At 33.6% G+C, this 20,703-nt stretch overlaps 1 protein-coding gene across 7 annotated transcripts; it reads right to left on the bottom strand.

Moving 5' to 3' along the window:
* Nucleotides 1-4,134: 4,134 nt before the first annotated feature.
* On the bottom strand, nt 4,135-19,562 carry LOC102620541 (kinesin-like protein KIN-7O). Of its 7 annotated transcripts, none has more exons than XM_025093962.2 (33): nt 19,316-19,560; nt 19,104-19,193; nt 18,907-19,025; nt 18,505-18,618; nt 18,342-18,423; nt 18,195-18,262; nt 18,042-18,116; nt 17,735-17,880; nt 17,557-17,659; nt 16,122-16,202; nt 15,881-15,949; nt 15,745-15,804; nt 15,499-15,660; nt 15,314-15,370; nt 13,956-14,198; nt 13,818-13,883; nt 13,542-13,727; nt 13,361-13,465; nt 13,148-13,252; nt 12,884-13,003; nt 11,664-11,777; nt 11,521-11,574; nt 11,209-11,412; nt 10,933-11,118; nt 10,110-10,316; nt 9,631-9,720; nt 9,394-9,534; nt 8,704-8,801; nt 5,506-5,584; nt 5,255-5,419; nt 4,972-5,091; nt 4,819-4,890; nt 4,135-4,491 (listed from the first exon to the last, which is right to left on the bottom strand). In XM_025093962.2, exons 1-33 carry the CDS (start codon nt 19,437-19,439, stop codon nt 4,264-4,266), a joined length of 3,933 nt encoding a protein of 1,310 aa, XP_024949730.2. In that variant the 5' UTR covers nt 19,440-19,560; the 3' UTR covers nt 4,135-4,263. The 7 variants fall into 7 exon arrangements, with proteins under 7 accessions (XP_024949730.2, XP_024949731.2, XP_006494384.2 ...); XM_025093963.2 differs by having other exon boundaries at nt 4,972-5,058; XM_006494321.3 differs by having other exon boundaries at nt 13,166-13,252.
* Nucleotides 19,563-20,703: the final 1,141 nt, after the last annotated feature.

Raw genomic sequence — 20,703 nt, 5'->3', positions numbered from 1 at the left:
TACCAGTTTTATTCCAAATTTTCCATTTTTGCATTGGATCCAAATTGTGTATTTGGCTGCCCAATAGCTTGAATAATGCCAACAATGCCTTGTCTTCTCTCCAAGCCCAATTCATGATGTCTTGCATCTTGAATTGCATTTTCAGTCCACATTTTCCCAATTAATCCATTTAAAGCAACTTGCATCTTTTTTGCTCTAGATCTTGTAATTGAACCTCCATGAATGTGCAAAGGATCACTTGAAGCTTTAATGGTATTCTCTTGATGGTTCTCATCAACCTCGCTAACTAGAATCTAAAGATTTAATGCTGGAAATACAGCTCTAAGGTTAGAATCTGCAATTCCAAAAATTATTAGATTAGAACTTACAAGAGCCGACCAGATTATTTTAAAGATTGGATAAGTAATAGTAATTCATTTATTAACAAACTTTTTTCTTCATTTGGACTCGTTTCAATACTTTTTTTAGTTGCTTTGATAGGTGTAGTTACCGTAGCGCGTCAATAACAAATCTTTATAAATAGGAACAACAATCTCAATTCTACTGTTTTATATGTTATCACATTTATTTCCAATAAATTCTAGTTGAATACTAATTCTAGTTAATGATTATTAAAATAGAACTTGCAGTTTGAATTATTAATTATCAAGGAGATTATCAAATAACCACAGGAAGTTTCTTGACATATCAATTCACCATCAAAATTTTTTGGCGACTACATTTTGCCTCCTAATATTTCAACTCTTATCATTTTACTACCAAAACATGAAAATAATAAAAAATTTAACAAAATCTAAATTAAAAGTCAAATTTTCCTAGGGTTTAGAAGACGATTTTATCCTCTAAATTAAAAGAAAATTACAAGACAAATATTTATAATATTATCCCAAAAAAGTAGCCGTTAGATAAAAAGTAGGATATTTGTCTAATAATAGAAGCCTACTGCTTCGTATTCAAAGATCAAATTCTAGCTCCTACAAGCCAAATACTTCCAGCCACTTCAAACATTAAAATTATAAGCCAAATACTTAAAAATTTAACACTATCATTCAACAAAAGCAACTCACTTCAAAGATTATAATTATAAGCCAAATACTTAAAAATTTAACACCATCATTCAACAAAAGCAACTCTAAGCCACTACAAACACTATAATTAATTGAAACATAAAATATCTACCTCGCTTCAATCTTCCTTTCAAAATTAAACATGCTTTCAATTTCAAACATATGAATCCAAACTAAAAATTAGCCTTTGGTAGTAACTCAAGTGCCAATTCTATGATCAGGCTAAAAAATCGACAGAAGTTACTTGCTACCCTAATATGCAATTGAGAAATGAAGGCATGTGCTTTGGTGTCTACTACATTGGAAAATCTTAAAAAGTTATTTTGGATATGCAAGTTTAAAAAGTGTAATTTTTAGGAATGAGTCGCAAAAGAAGACCTAGAAATGCCTAATATCACACGTGGTCATGACATGAAGCTAAATAAAAATGTAATGAAGATGAATGAAAAGTTACAATGCATTCAAGCAAAACTAAAATTGACCATGGTTTTTGGTTGAGGCTTTGTGGTAGGCTTATGCATGAGAAACTAATGTAATATGCATGCCAAATTAATGTAGAATTCAATCATTATAGTTTAAGATGTAATGAAAAATCAATGCATTTGAAGCACCATAAGAAAAACACTTCTAAGTAACCAAAAGTATTTTTATAAAATCTTCAGAATAATTAACAAACTAATAATAGCATGTGCTTTCAGAATATGATATACTATAATAATGCACTCATAACAATTCGTGTATTCAAAATACACAATAGCCTATCGTACTATTAACAATTTGTGCATTCAAAATTTATTTAAATTATAATTAATATTTAATTAATATTGTTGACATTGATTGGTAGAATTAATAATACAAGATTTTTTAGTTAGTAATAATAAAAAATTATTAATTATAATATTTTAATATGAATTATAATAATAAAAATATTTAAATTTTTTATAATTAAATTTTTTATTTTATATTAACTGAGTTTTCATTTGTAATATAATTCTATTGAACTATGATTAAATAAATATTTATTTCTTATTAATTAATTCTAATAATAACGATAAAATATAATTATTATCATCCAATCTTATTCTGGACTACATCAAATACAATACAATATTAAACACGGTCCACTACGATTATATCTCATCTCATTTTCTCATTCTATCTTATTTGGCTTACTATAGACATTTTATATATTAAAATTATAATACCTTAAGCTGAGAACAAGTAGATTGCGTGCTCCCCTCTGACGTGGCAACTCCTTCACGTGCGTGGCAGCTATAAGTCCTAATTTCGGCTCTGTGTGCCATGCGCAACACGCGCCTTTTATACGTTTAGCGAGCGAATCCTCTGTCTTGCTCTCGACCATACTCAATAATTAATTAACTTCATTTACTGAAGAGTGTGATTCCTCTAATCTGAGAGCATAGAGTAAAAATAAGAGTAGTTTGTTTACATATATTAATATAATTTATATGAATATGATATTATTATTTTTGAATAAATGTATTATTATCTAAGGAAAGGGTAAAAGAAGAAAACTTTCACTTCTCTCATAAAAGTGGAAACTCCACTCGTCACTCTAAAAATAAATGGGATTCACGAAGTAGAACTCTTGTTCTTCTCCTTAAATGAGCAAGTATATATTAAAATGAGAGAAATATATACTCCCAACTCTCACTCTAGCAAGTAAGCATAACATGAGTGGAATATAAATGTTTTAAGAGATATGGCCTAGATTTTCCTTAATAAACAAATTAACCAAGTTGTTCATAAGTACAATTTAATATAACTATTGGACTATGGAGAGAGTGACCACAGGGACAAATTTATGTCATTCCTGATCTCACCACCTTCTTTTAGTTATTCATCAGGATCACTAAAAACAAATTGGTCAAGGTCTTAGCTGTAATCATAATAGCAGTTTAATATAAAAGCCAATATATATACAAGTTACATTTAGGGTTGATGTTCGTTTAGTTTTCATATTTTGAGTTAAAATTTATTCAAGACTCATATTTTAAAAAGTACTTCAAGACATCTCTGTTATTAAATATGTGATATTTTTACTTTTTATTTTTTATTTTTTACTTTTACAATAATACACTTGCAGCCATATTTTTGGTGACATTATAGACAAGAAGAAAATGTTAATTTTCTAAATTAATAAAAAAATTAAAATAAAATAAAATAAATTTTTTTATTATCATTTAACATTCAAAGTAAAATTAAAATTAAAATAATTTTTTTTATTTTACTTTTAGGGTTAAATTGGTAACTAAAACAAAAACATGTATTACCGAGGGATATAATCTCTTAGTAAATACAAAAATCTCTCGATAATACGTATTGTTAAGGGAAAATTTCCATTGGAGTTTGTTGTGAAAACGCTTCTTGTTAATTCTATAGGTCCAACAGTCCCTCGGAAATATGGATTATTACCGAGTAAAATATCCCTCGATAGAGAGGAAATACTTCCTCAGGAAAACAATGAATAAAAATACTGCCTAGGAACATATTTTCTCAATAATGGCATATTTCCAATGGAATATGTCCATCGGTAAAAATTTGAAACCCTAGGAAAAACCAAACTCCAACCATATTTTGAACCCTCGGAAATATTGGGAAATATTGGATAGTCCCTTGGAAATATAAAATTTTCTTTTTTTCTTTGTTTTTGCCATTATTTTAATCAATTCTGTAGATGAATTACATAATCAAAGTGTAATAAAATTAAGACGATTACTAAAAGAATATAATAAGTTCATTATCAAAGTAATAAAAGAGTACATGTAACAAAAGATAAATGTTACATAAATTTTAATTTTTTAGATTAAAATTAAAAATATAAATAATTAAAATAAAGAATGCGGAGACGAATATTTTTTAAAATGCTAAATCCACCCACAACCTGTAATAAATTTTAATTTAAAATACCAAATCTGCCCGTAACCATAAAATTACCCATACTAGATAGGTTTGGGCAGATTTGCATGTTGCCAGGCAATTTTACCATCCCTAAGGTTATCCCTACATAACTCTAAAGCTTTCATATTAACAGATGAAAAATGACTAGCAGATAAATGACTAATGAATTAATTGGTTATAAAAGATTTTAATTTACATATATTGTGCATTTCTTGACGACAAACTGTTCTCATAATAATCACTGTGGAACCTACAATGCAGCAAAAAGCTTCCTTCATTGCTTCATTGCTCCAGCAAGCTGCTTCTTTAGGTTGAGGACCTCAATTCCCTTTGAAGCCAACCGATCCTTGAGGTTTGCCGATGCCTCCTCAAATTTTTTGTTCATAATATCGGAGTCATCCACTGCTTGTTTGTATCTAAAACGAAAGGCATCTAACTGTGCTTGTGTCCCTCGTAGCATCATTTGAAGCTTTGCCTTTTCCTTGTTATTGCTGACTTTGTCCTGATTAAAGCTACTAATAATAAGAAATACATGGGCATATTTATATTAAATTTTTATCTGAAAAGAATTTAACTCAATATTCTGGCTGAAACCACTATTCATGGTCTGTCGCCAATGGGGACGCCATCATATCTTTGGTAAGCCAAGATTGAGTCTTTAAGGTGAGGTGCTACTATAAGGATATACATAACTTTGTTCTACAGAAATTAAAACGAAAATAAATAAATAGCAGCAGCAACAGAAGAATTAATGTAAAGGCTATCGGATTCATAGAAGATGGAGGATAAGATAACATTGCAACTATTAAACAGACGTATGTGGACTTACAATGTGCTCCTTGACTTCCATGTTGGAAATTCTCCTAGTCAGTTCCTCCACCCGAACTTTGGCTTCCAATAACTGCTCTTAAACATCTCATAATAGAATCAGATGAACCTCGGATAAGTACCTAATATCAGAAAGGCTATTTGATCAACTTACCTCATCACTGCAATTTTTCCTAAGATGTTCCACTTTAACTACATATCTCCGCTGCTCTTCAATCTGAGTCATCAAACTATCCCTTTCCTTTGTCACAATGAGAAGTTGGTTTATGATTTTCTATCATTGAAAAGATATTTTCAATCAAACATAAATGCCATGAATCTAAAAGAATTGACATTACTTCCCAATGGCCAAACTAAAACTAGTTACTGATTGCCATATATTTTTGGTTCTTTTCTATAACTGTAATTTCTGCAACAAAGCATACAGATGCAAAAACCTTTGAGTCATTGTTCTCATCGGATCCCTTGTCCAATTCCCTAGTTTGAACAAGCAAATCTTCTCGTTCTTTGCTAAGAAAAGTTAGCTCCTTCTGAAATATTTCCGACTTCTTGTGAGCACAGTGAAGCTCCAAAGAGAGCATCTCTATTTTTGACTTCAGCTCCTGAAGGAAAAATGATAATTACAAATCTAGTTTTAATATTCCTAAGTCAACTAGTCAAATTAGAACTGCAAACCAATAATACTTACTTCCTGAGATGGATAACTCTCAACTTCAGCTGCTTTTAAGTTGTTTCTTAGTTGATCAATCTCTAAACATTTATCCATACTGCAGTACAAGTTAATAAATAATTTGGGATGCTTACAAGTAAATATGAAAATTAAAAGATTAAAATTCTGATAATAAAAGAAATGGGCTCCTAGAAACAATGCTTTTTAGACATGCACATCAAGGTTCAGAATTTCTAAGGTTATAGAGGCATGCTGAATCTCTCTCTATATCACAACAATTTGTTGACTTGAGTGCTGAACAAAATGTTCATGAATTCAAAGGAAAAGCATCATGGATATCTGATAGAAGGGGAATTAAGGAGATATTAACATATATCTTCCCTCAACCTTACAAAGTCCAAATATCAGAAATTTAAAATGAAAAGAATGCCCTTCAAGCTTGATGTACATAGCTTAATAACCAAAAAAATGTGTATTATGAAGATGAATTATAGATTTTAAATGACATTTAAACAAGTCCACAATTTTGCTAGAAATTTACCACTGTCTAGCTATAAAAGCAAGTTTCTAACTGCACACTCAAATAAAGCATTTGCTAGCCACTAACAATGCATGTAATCTAGGGTATGATGGTGAAGAATATCTTCGGCCTCATTAATTTCAATATCCATTAGCTTTCTACCATTAAAAAAATAAAAACAAAAACAAAAGGACATAGTAAACGACTGCATGGACATCTAACCTTTAACCAAACAACAAATCAATAAACATCTTGTGGAAATCGACCGATGATTGAGTGGTATGTGCTCAAATTAAAAGCTGAATGATGAAATCCTAATGAATTAATACATGGCATTGACACTTTCAACCCTTGAAGTCCATATGAAAGGGGTTAATATTGACTATTCATCTATAAGTCTGATAGGACTTAGGGTTAAATTAGGGCTGACTTTTATTGATTAAATCAAAAGAAAATAAACAATCAATCCTGACCTACAATTCGAGAGGTAGGTCAATCTCTCCGAAAACTCCTAATGGTTCCTAATACCAGACAAAACTCAACATGAACCCTAAATAACTCCATAATCTCTTATTTATAGCTGAACCTTAATTAATAAAATTACTAAACTGCCCCTGCCCCCAAAACTACTAAACAGCCCCTGCCTCTTTATATTTGCACCTAACATAAGTTTTCATGGATCTAACATTACTCCCCTCCCAAAAAAACACCTTGTCCTCAAGGGGGAATCCAGGAAACTGCTGATGTGTCCTTATCTGCAATCATATGTGCCAACTCCATTGACTCCCCTAACCCTCTCGGCCTTAGCAAGCGTAGCACGGCTCGGATTTCCGATTTCAATCCCTTCATAAAATTCCCTTCCATCACTGCCTTTGAGACTTCCCCTAGACACCCGAACAACAACTCAAACCTTTCCCTATACTCCATGACCGTTCTCTCCTGGGTCAAGGCAAAAAACTGTTCATGCAAATCCCCTTCTTGAGTGGCTCAAAATCTCTCCAATAGGCGGTCCTTAAATTCACCCGACCACAATGGTTGTCGTTGTTCTCGCCATTGAAACCACGCAAGCGTCTTTCCCTCCAAACATAACGCCGCCACTGCCATCAGTTTTTTCCTTTCTGAGAGTTCATTAATGGTGAAATAGCACTCCACCCTATACACCCATCCATAGGCATCCTTCCCTTCGAAAATGGGCATTTTTAGTTTCCTTACCCCAAAATCCGCTCCAAATTGAGTCAGACCAGCCCCAGTTCATGCCATTGGAGGTCTCCAACCTCCCGAATCTACTCCAATGTCTGCAAAGCCCGAAGACCTAGCCCAAAATTCTCCTTACCCAGCCCCATATTGGGCTGAAATCCCTAGCCCAGCTGCATTCCGGTCATAACAGCTCCCTTTCTCGCCGGTAACCCCTCCTCCTGGCCATCTGCCCCTAAATTCGACTTGTTCAGACCCAAAACCGCCCAGCCTAGGCCCAAATCCAGCCTGCCCCGACCCACAGCAGCCCTGCCTTGGCCCAAAACGGCCTTGCCCAGCCCAAAATTTGGCCTACCCAGGCCGTGCATCACCCCCAAACGCCGCCGAGTCGCCAAGCCCAGCCACCCCTAACTCCTGTGCACCCCATTCCAATGTCAAAACACCAATTCCCAACCCTAAACTGCCTCCTCCAGCCGCGTAACCCTCAAATCCACCGCCCCCAGCCGCAACCCAGCCTCCTTCGCCACGCCCCATGCCAGGAAAGGCTCCTCTAGGCCGTAAGTCCCCTAGGCTGACCTCCCCGCCACCAAATCCGCCATGAACTGTTGCCCCTGGCTGTGCAAGACTGGTGGTTTTTGGCCCTCCGCCCTCTGTGCCATCGCTGAACACGAGTTTCGTGCGCCAGATCCTTCTCCCGCCACACCGCCTTGGCCTATTGATACTGCCAGTGGTGGGTTGAGGTGGAGTTCTGTCAATTTCAACATGGCTTCAAGAGATGAAAATTTTTGTTGAACGTTATTAAATCACTCGTCAATGGTGGCCTTGAGCGATCCAATCTCTGTTTCCAATTTTTCTTCAAGCGCGTCCACTTTCTTTGCTGCCATTGTCCCAGGATCCCTGCTCTGATACCACTTTGATAGGACTTAAGGCTGAATTAGGGCTGACTTTTCTTGATTAAATCAAAAGAAAACAAACAATCAATCTTGACCTACAATTCGAGAGGTAGGTCAATCTCTCCCAAAACTCCTAATGGTTCCTAATACCAGACAAACCTCAACATGAACCCTAAATGACTCCATAATCTCTTATTTATAGCTGAACCTTAATTAATAAAATTACTAAACCCCTGCCTTTTTATATTTGCGCCTAACATAAGTTTTCATGGATCTAACAAAGTCATCAGGTACTAAGTCGGTGTCATATTAATAGGTATTTGGGCAGCCATAGAATAAGAAGCGATTTATGACAAGATGAAATATTAAATATGCTATGGCTTTTCAGTTCTCTTAGAGAACTTGGAGTTTCTCATTTCCATTGTTTAATTTGCAATTGTGTTTCCCCCTTTTCCCCGCTTAAAAATGGATTTAGGAACATCAAAATATGACTTCCATCATATCATGCTCTGTACTACATTATATATACCATTTAGATAGGCTTCCTTTAATTGCTAAGAAATCAAGTACACAACAAACAGCATAACCGCAAGTGAAAACAGAAAAAACCTGCATTTTTTTTCCAATTTGGCTTCTTCCTCAGAAGATGCCAATCTTTCACGCAGATACATGCACTCTTCTCGGCAGGATTCTAATTCATTCCTCACCTAACAAAATTTAACATTCTGTATTATCAGATTATGGGATACACATGGAGGATCTTAAACATTTTTAACCACAAACTAATTATGAAAAAATCCACTGAATAAACAAGTAGAATTAATCATTTCAGCAAAATAATGGAGATATCTTGCACAAAGAGTTTACCAAAAGTCGCCAAGAATTCAAAGCTTACTAATTTGAACTAATTGGGTGCTAATCTTGAACGTCTAAAAGCAAAAGAATATTCTCCTTGACGAGATATACTTTTAGTAGAAATGAACCACTCTAACAAGATTCATTGATGCTAACAATAGACCCTAAAGAAGTTTGTTCTAAATAAGTAGGTCTGAACAGTTAATTTCTCTATATATGCATATCTCTTTATCTTTAGTTCAAAGTTTTGTTTAAATCCAATATAAATGATGAAATATAATCTCTACAAACTCTGCAAAAAATGACTTTTTTATGACAAAAAACAGATTTTGTAACAATGCAATAGCGCCGTGGAAGATCGCAAACACAATATGACATAAAGATGAACCTTTCTAGGACATCTAAGTAAACATTTACAATCTCTTAAGAAGTTTCGAATCATACCTTCGACATTCCTTTTAATAGTGATGCACACTCTGCATTGTATAATTTGGCTTTCTCTTCTATGGCTTCAATAGAAGCTTTCTCCTTTGCCGACCATATCGCCTTTTCCTCCTCCATTTCCAAAAGGGAATCTGTCAGTTGCTACAGAAAAGTTAAAATGAATTTAGTAATGCTACACCAGTAAAATACATTATGAGAAAAGAGATGGAAACAAGTAAAACTAAAAATTAAGCAAACCATTGCCAACTCTTCCTTCTCTTCATACAATATCTTAATAGAGCTTTGCATCTTCTGCTCATTGAGCTTAGATTCTTCAATCCCGAGTCTCTGAATAGATGGAAAAGTTAAAATGCCATAATAAAGAATTTAAATAGGAAATGCAACAGTTAAATTTCTAACTTAAAAATATAAGTAAAATTGATACACAACAGATATTACAATATCATATCTCACAACCTGGAGGAAGGTTCTACCCCCACCTCTAAGGAGATATATCTACTTCCACTTATAATTGGGAGACAGCTGCCCCCAACTACATTTGCGGGTGGGGATTTGCTATAGAACCCCCCGCAACTTCCCCTATCCCAACCACAACACAACCCACCCCCCCCCCCCCCCCCCCCGGGCGCCAGCAGGCATATTTCTAACCTAGCAGTTACCACAATAAACTTCGTAAAACCAGTTAAAACACTAAGAAACAAGAGTAGAAAGCTTACAAGGCCTGAAACCTCCTCTCGCAAAATATTCAGTTCAGTACTTGATTTGCTGAACCTTTCAGACTTGGCTTCTAATTCTGAAGCAAGATTTTCATTTCTAGTTAAGGCCTCTTCTCTTTCTCTAGATGCAGCTGCTAATTGTTCTTCCAGAGAAGCAATGGCTGTCTCCATTTCAAATGCAAGAATTTCCAGTTTTTTGTAATCTTCCTAAACAGAAAAATGAGTTAGTCATCTGCACATGAAACTGCAAGCCAAGGAAAAAAAATGGAAATCTGCTCCAACTTCCCATAAGGAAACTATTTGAAATGTTGCAAATTGTAATGGAAGCATCAAAGAATGTTTAGTGGGAATTCATACCACGACAGCACTCATGCATTAATTGATATTGAAATCTATGAAATTGTTTACATGTAAAACAATATTATAAGTTTCACAGCATAATAGTAAACCACCAGGCATGAAGTCATCATTACAATGTTTAAGATACTTAAAGATAGCAAAACATTTTCCAGTAAAACAGGCTGATATGATGCCTGCAGAATGGTAGATACAGTATAGTCACCTAAACTTTGACATAATTTAAGTTGTAAACAATAATATAAGTTATGAAACGTAATAAAATATTAATATTCATCAGTTCATCATTAAAGTGTTGATGTGCTTTCAATGCAGTGGTCCAGAATATAATCATCCAAAGAACTTGCTCATGGTAAAAATTTCAAAAATCTATGATGTTTCAAATCCACAGTTGAAATTAACTAAAATATGCAACAAATGTGAAGAATGCAGGCTCTATATGAAACAATAAGTTCAATCAAATGACCTGCATCAGTTCATACGGAACACCAGGACTCTTTCCCCTTTTGGGATCAAACATTTTTGAAGTTTTATCAACAACTGAATCACGCCTCCTGCCTGAGTGCGAGTCAAGTTTGGTAATATCACGTTCAAGAAGAGTATTCTGACCATGCAATCGTTTGACCTCTCGTTCAGCAAAAGCTTTCTCACCCTGAAAACATGAAAATGAATTTCCTGTTGATGATATGTCAAACTAATTAACTTTAATTTGAAAAATAATAAACTAAAAATGTGTTTATACCTCTAGTTTGGTTTTCTCCTGGACAGCATTCTTAAGTTTGCATTCGGTTTCTTTCAATTTTGATTTTGTTTTCTCAAGATCTTTTCTCAAACTTTCTTTTTCCCTTGCCAGAGAAGAGGATGACAGATATGATAGTTCGTTTTCCAGAGTTTGTATCTGTGTTAATAAATCCAAATTTTCCATATTTTGTTGTTCTGAAAATTCCTGCAACAGTTAAAAAAATTGACACAAGGGTATTTTACAAGTAAATGAATTGTGGATAAAATGTAAAATTCAGACTGTACAAGACATTTCTCAGCTTTGAGGATTTACTCTTATTTCTTGTATCTGCTCCTGCAGATCAACAGATTGATTGTCCATGAGAAGCTGCAAAATGTTATTGCACATCTCTCAAGTCGGATATAGAAAAGGTCAATCTAATGAGCAAATATGTAAACAAATACAGAATGTCACACCTTCTCTCTCTCAACTTCAGAAACTTTCTTTCTCATGCAACAGCGTAACTTCTCATATTCACAAATAATTGAATGTTGCTGCCCAGAAATGTGTCCAACCAAAGCCTTGAATTCCTGCAATATAATGGACGAAACTAAAAATTAAGATGGTCATGAGTCACAGGATTCTTAAGGTGGAAAAACCTAAAGCGCGAATTTTATATTTAAATAATTAGCGAGCTTTGGGGGAACAAGAAAATAAGATATTTCAGAAAAATTAATGAACTGAACAACATAAAATTAATTGATGCTACCTTTTTCATATATCTATAATTTTCTGTGCATTGCATGACAGTTCTCACTGTCATTAAGATTTTCTCCACATGCAAAATCTTAAGCTACATTCATTCATTCATTGACATTCGAATTTTCCCAATCTTTAAAACTCTTGATAGTGATAACAATTTTCACAAAGTAAACTAATAGATATAGCTCATCTCTTAATTCCTAGCCATATTTCTTTCAAGAGTAAAGATCTAATATAACTTTGAGAACTCAAAGTTAGAACCGATACCTGTGATGCAAGTTTCATGTTAAATTTCAAACATCATGAATTGCAGAACTAATAATAAAGGGTGAGCATGTGGGATTAAGTATAGGAGGTCTCATTTTTACACAAACTCCTATTACAATTTTTGAACCATTGGACCAATAAGCAATAAAAAGTTGATGTTAAATTCAAGCAGGCATTAATTACAATGTAAGAATTAATATCAACCATTGAAAGTTCAATCCAACAGTTTAATAAGTGCGTAAGAAACTCGTGTAACAATTATGGTGCCACGGGTTAGATATGTAGGTATGCATGTATGAATAAATGTTTCCAGTAAAAAGAAACAAGAAATTCAACAAGAGAATTTACGTAAAAGATAAAATAGATAAACCAGTTGATTGGCCAGTCGGCAGCTCCTTAATACAAAATTTAACAGCACTAATAGACATTTAAGAATAAATGTAATTCATTGAGTCCAGGGGCACAGCTTCCCTCCTTCCTTGCACTATATGTAGCTCCATCAAGGACCAGTAGTGTTCTCACACTTGGAGAACTACTGTATAAACTATGTATAACTTTGGAATAGTGTGAAAAAAAGTGTCTGAAAAATACTCACAACGTTTTGTGTTGTATAAGGCAGATAGCATCTTAGAAGATAATGCTAAAAAAATGTTTGAAGAGTACTTACAAGGAATTCATTGTATATGGCAGATAGACTTTTGAAACCTTCGTCCACTAGTGATAAGGCACTATCCACTACTTCTTTTGCGCTTTGAAGTTCATACACTATTTCTTGGACTTCCAAAAGCTTTATCACGGTGACAAAATTTCCCCCGAAATTAAAGAGAGCTTAAAATCAGTTTCATGGGCTTGGATAGAAGAACATTTATATAGAGCTTAACCCATAGACTATTGGGTGCGACTAAGACAAATACTTGTGGGGGGAACATACAAAGCAGAAGTTACATACATCCATTCCTCCCACAGATTCACTAGAAGCAAGCCGTTCTTCAGCAGCCTTAGCCTCCTCCCGTGCATTAAGAAGCTCTTCATGGAGCTATAATAATTATATGACATAGGGCAACACAAAATCATTATTGAGATGGCTCATATCTTCTCACAGGCCTAAGAGAGGTTCTGCAAGGTGGTCTTCAATTACAATTACCTCGTCAAACTTCTCACTAGCACATATATCCCGCTCCATGGCTAATTCAATTAGACTGTCCAGATTTTGTCGGCTTGAAGACTTCTGCTCTTCTAACATCTTAATCTGCAAGATGAAGAATATAATATAGATGGCAGTAACTGCAAAACCCAAAATTATCTAAGAGAACAAAAGATGAAACCTTCTCTTGAAGTTGCTTGATAACCAGATTGGCCTCGGACTCCCTTATACTTGCATTTTTGTCCCCATAAGGAGCACATTCATTGACATAATAAGTGGAAGAGTCATCACATTTCAAATTGCAAAAACAATCAACCTCAGCCAACTTTCTTGTTAAAAAATCAATTTGTATCTCACTCTTAGTTCTCTGCATGAAATAGTATGAGTATAAATAGATGAAAGATCTATAGTGTATCAATGTATTGCAGAAACAAAAGCAACAACAAAGAAAACTTACATGAGATTCGAATTTCAAAAGCAAATCCTCATATTCTGCTTGCAGTTCTAGTAGTTCATTGTCCTCCTGACAGCTTAAATCACGTTAGAGAGCGGAAGAATTTCAATATAAAGACATGCCACAGAGGAGAGTACAAACCACAAAAGAGCTTTGCTTCTTGAGTGGCACTTTTCTTCTACTTGTTATATTCAATAAAGCACAAGGATCAGGAAGATTACAATCTTCCGAAGAATAACTTCTACCATCTTCATCCTGTTTGCAGGACTCATCCTCCATTTCGGTTTCATTCACCAACTCTTCAAAAGGAAGAAGCGGGCCCATTTCACGCTCAGTTCTTGTAGATTTTACAGCAGAAGCCTTTAAATGGACATTTGAATACACCTATAATGAAGCCAAAACTATTACTGCCAGGTTTACTACTACCAGATTAAATCATCACATAATATGAAAAATATCAGACTTCTTACAGAATATGATATAAGAATAAAATTACCAATCACATTCCTTGAGAAGTCTATCTTTATCATAAATCAACAAAAATAGCTGAGAAAATTAGCACAAGAAAGTCTCAAAATGAGTCAATAGAAATTTAAAAATTGACACAAAGGGACACCTTGCTCTAGGTTCTACATGGTCAAAGTATTTACATTGACCAGGTAAAAGAGAGCTTGAGAACTCAACCTAGCTACTGATTGATATGATGACCTTCAAAGAGTGACCCATTGTTGAGGTTTATGTAATAACGAACGAAGATTGATTCTTACAATCTAACCATGATGGAGATTGATACTTATCAGCCTAAACCATGAATAATTGATGAAAGTGTGTGTCTTATTAAGAGTTCACCCCAAGCAGCAATTATTCTAGATGAATAATCTCTTATTAACTCCCTTATTAATGGTTCAAAGTCATCAAATGCGTGCTAGTTGAATTCTGATAAGGCAGGATGTATGCAGATTGCAGTATGATTTTTTAAGAAATGAATGTTATGATATTTAAAGCATTACTGAAAATTGCTATAGAATTGTTCAAACTTCCAGTTATTTGAAACTCAGGGAGATAAAGGATGTGCGAAGCCATGATTTTTTGAAATAATCAAAAGTCGCATGTCGCCCAATAGATGCTAATGGCTGAAGCTGCACAAAACTGAGTGGCTGAGATTGAACTTGAGAATTCAGATTTAAATAATGGACAGTGTCCAATAGTTTCTAGAAGTTAATAAGACCCGCCCGTAAAGCTCATTATAAAGTACCCTTAATTTCAATTTTATTGGCACATCTCCACTTTTTTTTTTAGCATTCTCACTCGAGCATCAAAGTCTTTTTGGGTTACAAACACTTCTAGTCACACTCAATATAATCAAGACCAAGGTCAAGTAAAATTCTCCTTTCATTGGGTGAAATTTTCTTTCCTACATCTTCATAAGATCTGAGTTCCTAGAGCACAAAGCTAAATAAATAATAAACTTTTGTTCTAAAATTAAAGCAAAAAATTACCTCTTGAAGACTCTCACTGGAAAGATTACCTGGGCACCATGTGTCCCGCCTTTTATTCTGCAACAACAAACAAAAAACTTCATCAACAGTAAGGAAGGTGGGTACATGGTGTATCACTAAAAGATAAAAGAACAATTATCATATGATAGAAACCGTGATGAGCATTTATCTATAATCATACAAACCTTTTTTGCACGTTCATGGTTTTCATCCCTATTTGAATATAACACCATTGAGCTCAAGTTTTTTATTTTCTTCGCTTGCTCTTGCAATACCTTCTCACGCTCAGCTTGGGCTTTCTTTTCCTCCTCCAATTCCAATGCTATACGCTCCCTCTCCAATTCAGACTACCAAAGCAAGCATAGAACTTATAATCATGTTCACACGTTCATCTTCAACAATCATTAGCTATATAAATTATATAATATTACCTGTAATAATGTATTCCGTAATCTAAGGATCTCTTCCTCCAAATGTTCTGAATGAGAAGCCTAAGGCACAAATGAAATTGTTAGCCATCCTATATTACAAAAACACTGTTACAGGGAGAATGTGTATTGTGCATGCCTGTAATTTGGCTCTAAGCTCCTCAATTTCTTTCTTTTGACGCTTTAACAGCGCAGCATCTGTCAATATCTAGGAAGACAATACAAGCTGGGTTAATATTCAAAACAAAAAAGGGAAATAACAATAAAGAAAGGAAACTATTAAAAAAATGCATGACATGCACTAAGATGTTGAACGCAAGTGAAAAATAGGAAAAAGAGGACGTGAAATGAAATTTATGAGGAAGGAAGAAGAGCAAAACCTCATTCACACGAGCACAATTTGTGACACATAATGCTCTACTTGCAAACTGAAGACTGCTTTTTGTCTCATCTGCATGAATCTGCCATCACATCAATAATGCTAAATAATCAGGACTTAATAAATCAAACAAACATCCTCACGGTTTGGAGCACATAGATAATCAAAGCATCAAAAACAGTACACAATGTACTTCTAAATATTTGTTTGCCTAGGGACTGAAATAGGTTAAAATGGTTTCTGTTTTTGTAAGTAGTCTAGCAAATAGATCAAGGTTTGGCGCTCATTAATTATTTGTTGAAATAAAAAATAAATAAATAGCTCTCATAAAAAGAAATGCTTGTTACTTATGTACATTGTGACAATGTTGAAGGAATATTTTAAGAGTTCTCCACTTACTTTGTGAACTTTTCATAAAAATACTACTTCAATTCAAAGAAAGGTATTTGACTGTAGCATTATCTTTTGCAAGATAATGCTCATAAAACTTCCTCTAATATATGTAAACATGCTCCAAGAGACTCTAGAAAAGTACAAATCACTTCAACTTGACTCAACTATTAAAACATGCATTCCATCTATATTTACATAATTAAAGACATCAATTATACAATTAAAAACCACCTGAAGCAACAATCAATTCTCTTTTTTTCTTTTTGGTAATATTGTGTATTTTTACTCCAACGCAACAATCACCATTCATTCTTAGGCAGACAAGAAAAACAACACACAGAAAGAAGATAAAATATTTCCCAATTCAAATGATTCCCATGTTCTAGTTAAGGTGAATTATTGGGAACAACTTATCTCCATGCTCAAGAGAAGAAACAGTGCAAAGATGTTAAAAACTTTAATTAATAGAAACTGCTTTAATAGACACTCCAACTAAGATAAAATGGTCAGAAAATTTTTTAAAATTTCTCTTATTCAAATTTCTCACAATCTATCCCAATTGAGAAGAGTAAAATGCCGCACTAGCAATTGAAGATTCATCAAAAGTTTACAGCCTATAAATATGCCACCAAACCTCGCAATGTTGATTCCTCAATCCACTTATATGAACTTTCTTTATATATAAGTCATCAAGACTAAATGATTCTACATTTGTTTTATAATAATAATTTGGTAATATATTTTTTGTAAATTTTGTGCTTTGCCACCCCCAAACCAAGGTTCTCCGTCTAGTATCATCCATGAGTCAATGAAAAAATAATACCCAATTGCCCATGGAAGGAAAACTTGAAAAGCACATACAACAATAAAACACTGTCTGACAAAAAGACAAGAAAGTACTACATTTGAACCATACAAGGAAAAGTTCTATCTTTAAAATTTATGTAAATCACTAATTTAACCACAAAAAGAGTTTCAAAAATTTAAGTATGCATTCAAAGATGTTGATCAAGCATAAGGTTCATTAGTTAACAGAATGCTACCTGCGCAAGAGTGATATTGCAAATAATAGCTGTATTTGCATTTCCGCCAAGAGCAGGTTGTAAAATGCGAGTCAGTTTGCTATCTCGATATGGGACATGACCCCTACATTGAATATGTCAATTATTCTAGGAAAACAACAATTTAGTCTTAATGCATGCTCCTGAACAGATAACTTACCCTTGGCTTTCAGCTCCTTCACTCAATTTTTTAATAACAGTTCCTAGTGTCATCAAGCTTTTGTTAATGTGGGAACCCTCTTTGAGTCGAACCCCTTCTGCACCAGTTTTTGCGGCACGCTCTGAACCAGCAAGGTCCACTAAATTCTATAATCAAATAGAAATATAGAATCAACAGTAAATCTGAATTATAGGGAAGATAAACAAGATATTTTGTTCTGACTATGGCAAATTCAAATATACATAGATTAAAATATTTATTAAAAAATTTGCAAGAAAGATGTAAAGATTGTCTAGCAATCCCATACCAAAACCGATACACGAACGGCATCACAAGAATTGTCGTTGTTATCATCTTCAGTTTTATCCCGACTCTCTATGATCTGTTTAATAAGCAGTAAGGCAGAAGAACGTATATAACTCTGACAAATGATATTTGTAAAAAGATAACATCACATTACCATGCGGAAAATGGTGTGAGATCTACTACTGTGCAAATTCATATTTGTTTCTCCAATATGTCTGTGAGCTGAAATTTTGAGAAAAATAAATAATTACATTTGCAGACAATTGGCTGATATATAGCCAACAGCAAACAAGAGATATACATTCTCCAAAATCCATAAGATTAAGAACTTGCTGAGGAGAGGCAACAATTTCTTCTCTCAAACCAGCAACATATATCCCTCGCTGCACATATAAAGAAAATTAAAATAAACTGTCAGTCATAAAAACTCCTAGACATGTACCACTAGATAAAGCTTCAAATACCTCCAGGCTTTCGTGAATCTGCAGTTTTCGATGCTCAGGAGCTAACAAATCATTTATGTCCTCATTGTAAATCTCCATATAGGACATTCGGAGAAGAAACTCTCTGTCCACTTTCTGAAATAAAAGAAACAATCAAACTCATCCATTCACCCCAATCTAATAATTTTGAGCAAAAACAATAACATATGGAAGTCAACATAACAATAATTATCATAGGTCTTGATTTTTGTCAATACTGTTAAAGGTGGTGGCCTTTAACATTTTTTCAATGCATTATTACTTATCAGAAAAGCTGAAGAAATTAAATCCATTAGCTTCATCCCCAAAGAGTAATGGCATGTTAATAAATAATAACATATAAAGAAACTAAAATTGGGGAAAAAAAGTGACAGCATGTAATACCCCTAGTATGATGTCAAACAAATCATGCACAGCACGAGGGATGACACCGGGTTCAGTAAGCGAGCCACGCATTGTATGTGTTTTGCCACTGTTTGTCTGTCCATAAGCAAAAACCGTTCCTACAAGAAAAGCCCCGAATAAATTAACAGACAAAATCACTTACGAAAAATTAAAAGTGAATTGGATTCAAGCATTACCATTGAATCCACGAACAGCGGCCGCAACAATGTCTCTAGTACGAGCTTCATAAACCTCTAGGGTTTTACAATCTTGGTCGAAAATCCGGTCTAATATCCAAAATTTAATAAAATCAAATAAATAATCATAAAAAAATTTGAACCCTAGCAATAGCAGATATATATATAAGCATTATTAAGACTTAAGAGAGAGAGAGAGAGAGACTAAGTACCAAATTCGAACTTTGATGAATGATTAGGGATAAAAATTGAATTTCCCACAATTCTCCATGGGCTTGACTTCGCGTCCTCCGGCGAGAGTGGCCGTGCTCGAACAGTCACGTGAATTCTCTCCATTTTCTTCTATTGACGGATAATGGCAGGATTGGAAGTGTGGGAAACCTAAAGCAAAAATGAAAACCCCTTCCTCCATTTTGATTTTTGGAACTGGGTATTATTTTCCCGCGCGAAACTTGTAAAATTACGAAAATGCTCTCTTCTTGGAAATGTTAAGTAGCTTAAACTAAAATAAATTTAGGAAAAAAAATAATATTGTAAAAAATATAGAAAGTTTGTTGTTAAAAGCATCACAGTTTTTCCTTTTCTAAACAGAAATTTTTGCTGTAGATATTGTATTTGTAGTTGTCACTCCATAATTGTTATTTTAGAAAACATTTAGAAAATCGTAGTAGATCACGTGATAAATTAATAAATGATAATGGTAACTGGTAAAATTTGACACAATATTATTATCTGATATTAATATAATATGAATAAATGAATATGGGTCATTAAAATTTAACACGATTATTAAATAGGTCAAATTCAAGTTGACACAAATTTTTTCTGTATCAGGTTAGGGTTAAAATTCTTAACTAATTTACCCGACTATTGATACGGTTATATTTTTTTAAAATTAATTTCTATATTTTTATCATTAAAACTCAAATATTAAACATAATTCTCTCCTTTTATTTTTTTTTTTTTGAAAGGTTGGACATATACATAATCATTTATAAAATTTTATATAAATTTAGAATTTCAATAGCATAAATGTCTAAATTGGGGGGGGGGGGGGAGGGTATATATATATATATAATGCAAATATTGGGTGTGAATTTTATTAAATATATAAATATTAAGCGGGCTATTGAGTAACTCAATTTATTTTTTGTGTAGGATTTGGGTTTTAGTATTTTAACACAATTATTAAATAGGTCATGTTGAGTCGACCTAAGTTCAACATGACATAAAACTAACATGACCGAACACGACTTGGTGACCCGTTTTGCGAGCTCTAGTTAATACTGCTGGTATGTTTTAGTGATTGCAAATTTGCTATTGATATTACATTTGATGTGTTTTTCATTGATTAATTTTATAAAATTATCTAAAAATAATAATATAACATGTTGGGATGGAGTTTCGGACTATACAGGGATCAAATTAAAATATTTCAAAATTGATTATATAATTTATTTTATTTTACATTCAAAATTGGTTATATGATTTTTTTTTCAATTTTACATTCTATAATATATTAAAATTTTATTTTCATAATGTAAAAGTTCTTTTCCTATTAAAAATAGATAACATAAATTTAAATAAAACCCAATAGGCC

The sequence above is a fragment of the Citrus sinensis genome, chromosome 9, assembly GCF_022201045.2.
Source record: "Citrus sinensis cultivar Valencia sweet orange chromosome 9, DVS_A1.0, whole genome shotgun sequence".
In the NCBI taxonomy this organism is placed as follows: Eukaryota; Viridiplantae; Streptophyta; class Magnoliopsida; order Sapindales; family Rutaceae; genus Citrus; species Citrus sinensis.
This window is presented reverse-complemented; position numbering and strand designations above follow the sequence as displayed.